At 49.8% G+C, this 12,492-nt stretch overlaps 1 protein-coding gene across 1 annotated transcript; it reads left to right on the top strand.

Annotated features, from left to right (window-relative positions):
- The first annotated feature begins 9,047 nt into the window (after positions 1–9,047).
- Positions 9,048–10,902, top strand: LOC145968966 (histone-lysine N-methyltransferase SETMAR-like). The gene is made up of 3 exons (XM_083094849.1): positions 9,048–9,873; positions 9,926–10,175; positions 10,725–10,902. Exons 1-3 carry the CDS (start codon positions 9,198–9,200, stop codon positions 10,900–10,902), a joined length of 1,104 nt encoding a protein of 367 aa, XP_082950975.1. The 5' UTR covers positions 9,048–9,197.
- The last annotated feature ends 1,590 nt before the right edge of the window (positions 10,903–12,492 follow it).

Raw genomic sequence — 12,492 nt, forward strand, 5'->3', positions numbered from 1 at the left:
CCACTGCAACATGCATGAACATGTGGGGGTATCGCGTGAGGGTAACCAGCCGGGTATATAAGGCGACTGCTCCGGCAGATCGAGACCTATTTCTGTCTCGACTCTCGGGACGCTCGAAGCCACAGGGCGCACTCTGGGCATTCGAAGCTCACCGAGCTCCTATCCTTGCTCTGGTCCAGAGCACGGTCGCTACCGTGCCCGGTCGGGTACACTCGACAACCAGTAGCATCCTGTTGAGCCACGGACGATCCGGTCTAAGGTACGGGCGCTCTCGTACTCGTTCGGTTGCAACCGACGTCCGGAACTGTCCAGCTCATCCTCGAAGACCAAACAGCCGTTCTCACGGCTCCTGGACGACAGCCGCTTCCCTGGTTCCCGGACGACAGCCGTTTCCACGGCTCCTGGACGACAGCCGTTTTCACGGCTCCTGGACGACTGCCGCTTCCACGGCTCCTGGACGACAGCCGTTTTCACGGCTCTTGGAATAACAGCCGTTTTCACGGCTCCTGGAACGAATAAAGAACAACCGCCTTCACGGCCTCACTTCCTAGTCGTATTTCTTACCCGACGGCGGTATCCGCGGTCTTCGACCGTTTCTGTGGCCTCGCGTCACGCCAAACCGCGTCCGTTAGCTGTACTTTGTGACCTGTTTTAATTTCCCTGGTCTAGAGCCCGGTTGCTACCGGGCCAGGTCGGTTGCAACCGACGTCCAGTATCTCGGTGTACTACGGGCGTTCTCGTGTACACCACCCTGAGGACGGGTGCTCCCGTCCTCGGCTGACCACGGTTGGCAGACCCTGCTAGACCCGTGTCCGTGCCTCGTTGCACGCGACCACCCTGTAGGTCTTTCGTGCCCGCGTCCGCGACTAGGTTCACGCGACCACCCTGTAAATATCTTCCTCCCGCATCCGCGCCTGGCGTTTACGTGATAGCTCTGTAAATACCCTGCGTCAGATCCGTGTCGTGTAACACGCGATCATTCTGTACATATCCTGCGTCACTAGATTAAGGTTTGTGTTCGTAAGTAAGTTGCGCCCGATTCGTGTCGTGTAACACGCGATCGCTCTGTACATATATCCTGCGTTACTAGTTAAGGATTGTGTTCGTAAACTTGTCGCGTCCAATCCGCGTACACATCTTATATTCGTCGCGAGAAATCAGTGTCCGACACGAACTGTACGACCAGCGCGTGAAGATCTTGCGTCCGCATTTCTAGTTGTACGTGTCCTCTTAGAAATACACCTGTTTGTGTAAACTTAGTATAAGGATTTCGGGAATAAAGAGTTTGGTTCGAAATTAACAAGTGTAGTTCTGCGAGCCTGAGCCTCCCTTTCTCCCGAACCCTGACTCCGGCGAGCCGATCCGCGGCGTCGGGGAAGGTGCTTCGTTACATTCGGATGCGGTCCTGAAGCCGTTTACAGGAACGCTGGCGGCCCAAGGTCAAAACGGACCAACCAGCGTCCTGTCGTGGTGCGCACATGAAATTTGCGCGATTTATGTGCGGCGTAGTGTAGGACCTCTGCTGTCTCTCCGTCCGGCAGATGGACTAGAACTGGCGGGGGCAGAGTCGGGTCGGCCGTCGGCCGTGTAGCCGCTGCGCAGACCGGAATCGCAACCGGTGTCGGTGGCGCGGTCCCGGAGCTGGTTGCCGTTGACGGCGCAGGCTGGCGCACTTGTCCGATGGTTCCCCGGCGACGTGGTGCCGTAGCTGGCGAGCCTCGGGCACGTGGTGGTGGCGGCGGCAGTATGGCCAGGAAGATGGCCGCTTTTCGGACCTGCTGGCGATCTGACCGCTAGACCGTTGTGCCTGGCATCGGCGGCGGCCTGCGTTTTTCCTTACTCCAATCCCTCTTCCTCTTCCGTCTTTCTTCCTCCTTAGACTCCTCGGAGTCGCTTCCAAATAGATCTTTGATGAGTGCTCTCTTCATTGCGAAATGATAGACAGTGTTGCGTGTGCTCGCCTCATATACCAGGCGAGGCCGGGTCGAGTGGTGAGGCAACCGTTTGCGGGACTTCCCCCTCGTCATCGCTTGGTGGTGCGGTCTTTAAATCGCGTATATGTACGCGGCGGTGCCACCTACCGGAATCGTTGCGTAGGTCTACGATAACTGGGGAAATAATTTTCCGGACGGTCATTGGCCCTTGAAAACGCGGCGCTAGTTTAGCGTTGAAGCCATCTGATTTGTTGGACAACGGATGGTCACATTTCCACACGCGTTCTCTTATTCGCGGTCGCCAGTCGCGCTTGCGCAGATCGTAATGTCGCTGTTGCCGTTGGAACGAGCGGGCAAGGTTGATGCGCACGACCTCAAACGCGTTCTCGAGACTTTGACGGACTGTCTCTGGTGCGGTAGTGATTCGCGACGGCCGCCGATCATCCGGATGTGGGAGCGCGAGTTCCCTTCCATGCACCAAAAATGCAGGAGTGTATCCGGTGGCCTACTGTTGGCCGTGTTGAAGGCGAACTGTAACTGGGGTATGTTCTCATCCCAGTATCGGTGTCTATTTCCTACATATTGCGCGATTATAGTTTTTATCGTCCGGTTGGCCCTTTCCACCGGATTACATGGTGGGGCGTAGGCCGGCGTAGTACGGTGAACGGTACCGAACGCTTGGAGCAGCTTTTTAAATTGACGGGACTTGAACTGAGTGCCATTGTCCGACACTAGTACGTTCGGACACCCGTGACGGTATATTATCCGGTTTGCGAACTCCCTTACGACGCTGTCAGCGGTAGCTTGGCGCAACTGGGCTAACTTGAGCCACTTAGAAAAACGGTCTTGCATCGAGAGCAGCCAAGTATGCCCTCGCGTGGAACGCGACAATGGGCCTATTAAGTCTATGGAAACTTGCTGCCAAGGTGCGGTTATGTTGGTGGCGTGCAAACGACCCGCTGGTAGTTGTTGGGGGGCCTTATATATAGCACAGCCTGAGCAGTTACGTACGTAACGGGCTATATCCCGGTACATCCCGGGCCAGTAATATAAACGGGCTATCCGCGCGATCGTTTTTGAAATCCCTAGGTGACCGGCGGTCGGGTCGTCGTGAAAACGGCGCAATATTTCTGGTCGGTCTGGGGTGGCTACGCACCGCTTCCACTGTTCGTGAACGGGAGTTTCCTGAAATCCAGGCTATGTAAGACGTGTCGGTAGAGCTTGCCTTCCTGTATCCGAAAGTCTGGGTAGTCTACTGGGTTTTTCCGCATGCCTTTGTGAACCTGCTGGTACCACGGGCACCTTCTAGTTCTCTGGATAGCGCTACTTTCTGGTTGCCGAGACAGGGCATCGGCTACTTTATTTAGAGCCCCCTTTCGATACCGGATGTCGAAGTCGAACTGTTGTAATTCAAACACCCATCTTCTTAGACGGCCGGTAGGAGATTCGAGTCGCTATAGCCACTTTAATGATTGGTGATCAGTGACTACTGTGAACCGATAGCCTTCAAGGTAGTCTCTCATACGGCGGATTGCCCAGACTACGGCAAGACACTAATTCGGTAGCGCTATAATTCTTTTCGGCTTGATTTAACGTCCGACTCGCGTAGACGATCACCTGTTCCCCGTGTTCTAGATTTTGGGTGAGGACGGCGCCCAGGCCATATGCGCTAGCGTCGATTTGCAAGATAAACGGCCGGTTAAAATCGGGACAGGCCAGGACCGGAGCCGTTGTGAGCGTTTCTTTTAGTCGTTCGAAGGCTTCCTTTTCCTCATTGGCCCAGATGAATCGGGCGTTTTTCCACGTGAGCCGCGTTAGTGGGGCCGCGATAGTAGAGAAGTTCGGCACGAATCGGCGGTACCACGAGGCCATTCCCAGGAATTGTCGAACTTGGCGAACGGTGGTCGGTGCAGGCCAATTGTTAATAGCGCTCACTTTCTCAGGGTCGGTACGGATCCCTTCTCGGTCTACAATGTGGCCTAAATATTTCAAGCGATCCCTACAGAAATGACACTTGGCGACGTTTAATCGTAGACGGGCCTGTCGTAATCGACAGAAAACTTCCTCTAGATGCGCCAAGTGTTCTTCAAAGGTGTGGCTGACGACGATGATATCGTCCAGGTACACTAGGACGTGGGGCTCTAGCTCTGGGCCTATAACGCTATCGAGGAGTCGCTGGAAGGTAGCTGGTGCGGAGTGAAGGCCGAATAGCATTACACGAAGTTGTAGGAGGCTTCGGCCAGGTATCGTAAATGCGGTAGCGGGTCGGCTAGCGGGTTCGAGGGACACTTGCCAGTACCCATCTTTTAGATCAAGCGTAGAGAGATATTTAGCCCCCCTTAGCTTATCCAGCGTCGCGGTGATATGTGGAAGAGGATAAGCGTCCTTCTCCGAGGCCTGGTTTAACTTTCGGAAGTCGATACAAAATCGATAAGCCCCGTCTTTTTTCTTTACGAGGACCACGGGAGAGCTCCATGCGCTGTTGGAGGGTTCTATGATTCTGGCTTCCAACATCTTGTCTACTTCGGTGTTGATCACGGCCTGCATTGCCGGGTTCCTAGGTCGGTATCTCTGTTTAACTGGCGACCCGGGTTTTAAACGGATTGTGTGTGTGATACGGTCAGTGGGGCCTCGGACGGACTCAAATTTTAACAGTTCTTCCTCTAGGAATTGTCGGAAACGTCGGTCTTCCGTCTGGGATCGAGGGGTAATTCCCGTAGATATATCACCGGTGATGGTATCTACTTGTGGCGCGAACGTATCTTGGTCAAGCGGTGGGGCTGGTACGATAATCCCCAACTTAGCCCATAGATCGGTACCGATGACCATGGTACTTCTAGACGTGGGTACGACCCCGAACCGATGATCAACCCTGGTCCCTCCGACTTTAATCGTGAGATCGGTGGTAGCTCTCACCGTGGCCTCAGTGCCGTCTGCCAGGATTATTGGCTCCTCTGCGTTTTGCAACGGTCGTCCTGCCGCCTTCATTCTCTCGGCGGTTTCGGCGTTAATGAACGAGACTTCGGACCCGGAGTCGATGAGCGCCCATACAGCAACGCCATGAGCGTGTACCTGGATATGCGGCCGTGGTGTGTATCTTATTCGGCCGCCTTGTCGCCGACCTGTGGGTCGTTTCCCGACGGGGGATGGCAGTCTCGAGTTAGGACGCCGTCTTTCCCACATCGCGAGCAGAATTTTCGAGGTGGGCGCTTACAATCGTGTGTGTCCTCGCTGTTTGCAAGGCCAGCAATAAGTGCTGCGGTCGTACTGAATGCGGTGGCCACGTTGGCCTCGGGAGTTTTCTTAACCTCCTTCGGGTGATCTTTGCGACGCTGGTTGATGGTCTCGTATTCTGCGACCCGGCGGAATAGCTCGGGCAGGGTAGTTATTTCGCTAATTCGGGCGTAGAGTTGGAAATCCGGATCGGAATTTTCATACAGTTGATCAATCTGTTCTTGGGCGGTATAACCACCAGCTCTACGCATCGTCAGAACGGTCGTAGCGTATTTTTTGAAGGACTCGTTTGGTTGTTGTTTTTGGCGTTGAATTTCTCGCCGTTTCTGGCGTTGGTAGCCATGGGGCAGATACTAATCTTTTAGATCTTCGCAAAACTGTTCCCAAGTTTGCCAGGTGGCTCGACAATTTCGATACCATAGTAAGGCATCGCCCCGTAGTAATTCGGGCAAGCCCGTTAACAAGCGTGACCCCTCATAGCCATATGCAGCACTAAGCTCTTCTACATCAAGGCTCTTCTCCTTCACATTCAAGGAACGAAAGGGGATCTTTCCCGTCAAAATGTAAGCCCCATTTTCTCATCTGATTTAAGATCGGTGCTAGATCCTCTATCGGAGGATCTGGGGTACTGGTTGCGCTTCGGAACCCCTCACCTTTGGACTTAGCCATCTCGGCGTTTTCCGCGATAATGTGTTCTCGAAGACGTTGACGCACGGTATCAAAATTCCCGGTAGTCTCTAGCCCGGCCGCGGATAATCTCGCGATAATCTCGGTCTTGTTGAGTCGGTAAATTTCCGAGAGCATGGATCAGGGCGGACGTAGCTTGCGAGTCGGAGCCTCTAACGGTCAGGTCCCTGTTCGGGCGCCATGTAACGGAGCACCTTTCCCGACGCCGCAGATCGGCTCGCCGGAGTCAGGGTTCGGGAGGAGGAGAGGCTCAGGCTCGCAGAACTACACTTGTTAATTTTGAACCAAACTCTTTATTTCCGAAATCCTTTTACTAAGTTTACACAAACAAGTGTATTTCTAAGAGGACACGTACAACTAGAAATGCGGACGCAAGATCTTCACGCGCTGATCGCGTACAGTTCGTGTCGGACACTGATTTCTCGCGACGAATATAAGATGTGTACGCGGATTAGACGCGACGAGTTTACGAACACAGCCCTTAACTAGTAACACAGGATATGTACAGAGCGATCGCGTGTTACACGACGCGAATCGGGCGCAACTTATTTACGAACACAAACCTTAATCTAGTGACACAGGATATGTACAGAATAATCGCGTATTACACGACACGGATCTGACGCAGAGTATTTACAGAGCTATCACGTAAACGCCAGGCGCGGATGCGGGAGGAAGATATTTACAGGGTGGTCGCGTGAACCTAGTCGCGGACGCGGGCACGAAAGACCTACAGGGTGGTCGCTTGCAACGAGGCACGGACACGGGTCTAGCAGGGTCTGCCAACCGTGATCGAGCGAGCACGGGAGCACCCGTCCTCAGGGTGGTGTACACGAGAACACCCGTAGTACACCGAGATACTGGATGTCGGTTGCAACCGACCGGGCCCGGTAGCAACCGGGCTCTAGACCAGGGGAGTTAAGACAGGTCACCCAAAGTACAGCTAACGGACGCGGTTTGGCGTGACGCGAGGCCAAAGAAACGGTCGGTTTGGTCGAAGACCGCGGATACCGCTGTCGGGTAAGAAATACGACTAGGAAGTGAGGCCGTGAAGGCGGTTGTTCTTTATTCGTTCCAGGAGCCGTGAAAACGGCTGTTATGCCAAGAGCCGTGAAAACGGCTGTCGTCCAGGAGCCGTGGAAACGGTTGTCGTCCGGGAGCCGGGGAAGCGGCTGTCGTCCAGGAGCCGTGAAAACGGTTATTCGGTCAGGAGCCGTGAGAACGGCTATTCGATCAGGAGCCGTGAAAACGGCTGTTCGGTCTTCGAGGATGAGCCGGACAGTTCCGGACGTCGGTTGCAACCAACCGAGTACGAGAGCGCCCGTACCCTGGACCGGATCGTCCGTGGTTCAACAGGATGCTACAGGTTATCGAGTGCACCCGACCGGGCACGGTAGCGATCGTGCTCTGGATCTGAGCAAGGATAGGAGCTCGGTAAGATTTGAATGCCCAGAGTGCGCCCTGTGGCTTCGAGCGTCCCGAGAGTCGGGACAGGAATAGGTCTCGATCTGCCGGAGTGGTCGCCTTACATACCCGGCTGGTTACCCCCACGCGATACCCCTACACGCTCATGCATGTTGCAGTGGGGTAGGCCGCGACTCTCAAACGACTCTGCCGTTACACCATCGGTTATAGTCGTATAGGATCAAGTTGTGATCGCTTGTAGTACAGATATTAGAGACACTCCAGTTATGTATCGCCAACAAAATGCCTCCACTTACCACCGTTATATCTATATTCGATTCACCCTGACTCGACACAAAAGTAGATATGTCACAACGTGTTAGCAACGTGTAAATTATTACGGATCAAGAACTCTTCCACAATTCTTCCTCGTTCATTCGTTTCTTTAGAGTTCCACGTTAGCGATTTTGCGTTCGAATCCATTGTGATTAGAACCCTATTTCCTTTGAGTTTGTCTAAGATTCCTTCAATCTTTTCGAGGAACGGCTCTATCGGCAGAGAAAATTGACAATATATATTTATAATATATAGATCATCTGTTTCCATGACAATGTGTACACACATTACATGTTTTGTTTCTTCTACTGTCACTCTAAATATCTGTATATCCTTTTTCTTTGGAGATTATTGCCACCCATGGCGCAACACAATCAGGGTGTGTTATCTTAAGATTCGATGAAATAAATTTTCTAACCCTTCCTTTATATGCGTAAGGTTCTTATACACATAGAATATCTATATTTTGTTCGCGCATAATCAGCTCCAATTCCGCAGATGCAGCAGAGGATCGCTGGGCATTAATCTGGGCCAATTTCAATCCCATTTTATTTTGTCTGTATATTTCAACCTGCCTTCTAAATTCTGGGCACATCTCGCTACGTACACTATGTTTCGAATCCTTCCTCTTATTTCTTATACAATTAATACAAGACGGTGCGTCTCCCTGTTTGCAGGTAGTCTTTAGGTGATCTTTACTGCCACATGTTTCGCATAGTTGGTCCGGAGATTCACAGTTCTTAGCAATGTGACCATAGGCATGACATTTAAAACATCTCATTATACTTAAATATTCCTTTATCTTATGTCTTCCACATCATGAATACTCTAGATTTGCCTATTACTTCTCTGTATAGTGGACCTGGCAGTTGAACAATCCAGTGAACCTTATTCTCCGAACTCTTGATCTTAAAATTAAAGTTTATTTCCTTTCTCAGCGTCTCAATTTGTCTCGTCCACATTTTCAAAATTTTTATAAATAAAATCCTCTTTCAATTCGTCCACTTTGTGTTCCTACTCAATATCATATATTATTAGAGATGGATTGAGTTTATTTGGCTCACCAGTTCTCAACCCAATTCTTTTCAAGTCTGTTTGTTTTATCAAATCCACATCATTTCTATCCTTCACTTCCACTATTACTCCTTTATTTCTCATCTGTCTGATTCCACATATTTTTAATTTGTTTCTTAAACCGTGTAGCTCTTTTACTAAATCCTATCTTATCTGTTCATTGTTCCTCTTGTCCTTTTCCTCTATCGGTCTGATTAAGACCACTTCATGTTCGTTACTAATAATTTTATTTTCTGTTTCAGGTTTCATCACGGGAGCAGCGTGGCCCATCGGATAGGACAACACCTGGGCGTAAGGCTTCGTAGGACCCTTATTTTGATAAGTACGAGGTGTGTTCAAAAAATAAGGTGACTTTTCAAATTTCGCGGGTTAGGTACGTTCGATTTTTAATTTTTTTTTTCTTATGTTGGTACACTCGTCCCGAACATATGTTCACAGTTTCAGCTATATAGCATTTTTTGTTTGTATGTGAGAGACATAAAGGTTAGAACTGTTTTGCGTGTTCGGCGATCTGTTGCTGTCGAAAAAATGGATCAAAGAATTTGCATCAAATTCTGTGTAAAAAATGGAATTAAGTGCTCCGAAACGCTTGAAATGTTGACAGTGGCATATGGTGAATGTACTCTAAGTAAAAAAAATGTTTATAAGTGGTACAAACTCTTCCAAGAAGGCCGAGAAAATGTTGAAGATGAAGCTCGCCCTGGACGCCCCAGCACGTCAACAACAGATGCAAATGTTAAAGAAGCAAAGGAAATGGTTCTGAATAATCGTCGAATCACTATCAGAGAAGTTGCTGAAGATGTTGGCATATCAGTTGGCTCATGCCATGAAATTTTTTCCGATATTTTGGGCATGAAACGTGTGTCAGCAAAGTTTGTTCCAAAACTGCTGAATTTTGACCAAAAAAGTCGTCGCATGTCCATCTCTCAGGAGATGCTTAATGACGTCAATGACGATCCAGACTTGCTCAAAAGGGTCATAACTGGTGACGAAACATGGGTGTATGGTTATGACGTCGAAACCAAAGCCCAATCATCCCAATGGAAGCAGTCAGACGAGCCAAGACCGAAAAAAGCACGCCAAGTTCGGTCAAATGTGAAAGTTTTGCTCACCGTTTTCTTCGATTACAACGGCGTAGTGCATCACGAGTTCTTACCACAAGGTCGTACGGTTAATAAGGAGTATTACCTTGAAGTTATGCGCCGTAAAGTATTTGCGTGATGCAATACGAAAAAAACGCCCTAATTTGTGGAAAGACAATTCGTGGCTTTTGCATCACGATAATGCACCTGCTCACACATCGTTGCTTGTTAGTAGTTTTTTGGCCAAAACCAACACCATAATCATGCCTCAACCACCATATTCACCGGACTTGGCCCCCTGCGACTTCTTTCTGTTCCCAAAACTCAAACGACCCATGAAAGGACGGAGGTTTGCCACGATTGAGGAAATAAAGACCGCATCGCTGAAAGAACTCAAGGACATACCAAAAAGTGCATTTCAGAAGTGCTTTGAAGACTGGAAAAAGCGCTGGCACAAATGTATTATATCTGAGGGGGATTACTTTGAAAGGGACAAAATAAATATTGATGAATAAATAAATATTTTTTGAGAAAATTACAAAGTCACCTTATTTTTTGAACACACCTCGTATTTTTAAGTTTTTCTATTTCTATTCTATCTTCATACAGCTTGCTTTCCAGGAAGCTCTATTTACCAAGAATAAACTTAATTGCACTTTTGGAGATTTTATTATTCTCATTGAATAGGAACTCCTCTAGTATCGCTCTTTCCCTTACATTATCAGCTAGAACAGGATATTCTTCCAAGGAATAATCCTTGTCAAGTTCGATCATTTCCGTAGTCAAGGTTCTCTGTTCTATATTTGAGTCTATCCTAGACTCTGTTTTCTTAGCTGGCGGAGATCTAGGAGTAGAGGTACTCCTTCTAAATATTTCCGCTTCCATTTCGCGTCTGGGGTCTTAGGCTTGGTCGTCGTCGTTTTAATCAGTCCAGTTTTTAATTTTAGATTTAATTTATTTTTATCCATTCTAGTCCCACGAGTATGAGGGAAACAGAGGTCGACCCACATAGAGCCCTCAATACGTTGGCAAGCCTAGTCTGCTTCAGAGGGACGGCAGATACCCTGGAGGGACCATTCGCGATCGTTGCAGCTTTGAGTCCCAACGGCCATGCATCCATCGGCATGGTGCCTTCAAACCTTGGATTCTGACTGTACGCTTCGATCCACATTTTTTCTGCTGTTGATAAGTATATTCGTAATATAATATATTTTCTTCTGTTAGGATGACCTGTTTGCACTATTTTAGCCTGGTGTTCGGCTGTTAAGGAGCATACGGCGCCAGCGATCACTTAGCCGTTGTACTGGATGGCACAACGTTACCGTCGGGAACCACGAGGAGGTGTGAAAGCACTGAATTGACACAGAGAGGCTGATGAATGCGCATCCTGTACCCGACAACGCACGTTCTCTACCAGATTCTCGGGGCTCGTGAGAGGCTAAACCTAACTAGAGGTCTAAATCGCATCAACGGTCCAACCATCGCTTCTCAAGTCCCTGGGCTTACCTGCTCTACACTTGCGCTTTCAGACGCAAGCTCAGCAGAGCAGTGACACCTAGACGTCCTAGAGAGATGCATGGTTATTCTGGGAGAACGCATTCGCCCCGTATCACGGGTCATTGCCCAGCAGGAGAGAGATGGTGTTTTCTCCTATATCGCTGGATCAACCAGAGCAGCAAGCAGGCCATGCACTACCAGGGCCACCGTTCCCGGCGTATGCTGACGGTGCCCAAAATCTGCTGATGCTGTGTAGCAGACAGCATTTCCAGCGGCGTGTTGCTTTTGCCGCTCCGCCAAAATTCTGCGGCGCCGCTCCATGGCCCGGCCAGTGTTGCTAGCAGCACCAATATGGTGCAGCAGACATAACAAGATATGACCCCACGAGGTCAGCGTTCTGCTAAGCACCAAGAGGTGAAAATTTGCCGTCATACCTGGGCACGCCTGTTTGTTGGCGGCGTGTTGCTTTCAATTACGAAAGATGATGTTTGCTGGTTGCGTGTTGCTTTCAATTACGAAAGATGATGTTCCCTGGGTCACGCCTAAGTTGTCTGGCGGCGTGTTGCTTTCAGAAGCTGACCTCGAAACGCCTAAGATGGTTTGCGGCGTGTTGCTTCGAGGCTTCAGCATGAGCTGAGCCTGAGGCGCCCGCGACCCAAAAGAAAAAAAAAGTTTTTCTCAAAAGAAGAAAAATAAAAGAGGAAAGAAGCAGCAGAAAATAAAAAATAAAATAGAAAAAAAATAAAAAATGAAATAAAATAAAAAATTGAGGGAAAATATTTTCTCAGGGTGGAGAGCATTGAGCCACCCTTAGTGCGTCGCAACGCGTGCCGTGGGAGACGCTGCCACAAACACGAGCGCTAAGCGCTCTTGGACTGATCTTCAGGATTGCACTCAGATGAAAACCGGTATACGCATCAACAGCGCGCGTCTCGCCCCTACAGAAGTCAGGACACGCTGCGACACATGATGACCAGTCTCCATCCAAGCGCAATTCCGCGCCTAAGATCAGTCCGTTCGGGAGCAGGTACGCCATCGGAGCCCGGCAGGCAAGCCAAAGCATCGCGAAGATACGTTCCTCTCCCTACATTCTTTTTTGGATGTTAACTATTATGGCCCCCCTACTAGGGCCTTCTGCTGCTTCTCTCCGTGCCGCTTAAGCGCCAGAGGTCAAATTTGTATGCCTGCCACTCCAAGTGGCACCACCAGCCGCAGCCGGCTTCGCTTTATCCACCAAGATCTGT

Source organism: Camponotus vicinus, unplaced genomic scaffold (assembly GCF_025532165.1).
Source record: "Camponotus vicinus isolate PSW18456_S1 unplaced genomic scaffold, iyCamVici1.0 SCAF_3, whole genome shotgun sequence".
NCBI classification, from domain to species: Eukaryota; Metazoa; Arthropoda; class Insecta; order Hymenoptera; family Formicidae; genus Camponotus; species Camponotus vicinus.

Excerpts from the sequence above, each read along its gene's own strand:
- LOC145968966 (XM_083094849.1), top strand. The coding sequence starts at position 9,198 with ATGGATCAAAGAATTTGCATCAAATTCTGTGTAAAAAATGGAATTAAG. Across the intron at positions 9,874-9,925 it reads TTACCTTGAAGTTATGCGCC|ACAATTCGTGGCTTTTGCAT; the intron begins GTAAAGTATTTG and ends ATTTGTGGAAAG. Across the intron at positions 10,176-10,724 it reads CCAAAAAGTGCATTTCAGAA|TCCCACGAGTATGAGGGAAA; the intron begins GTGCTTTGAAGA and ends TATCCATTCTAG.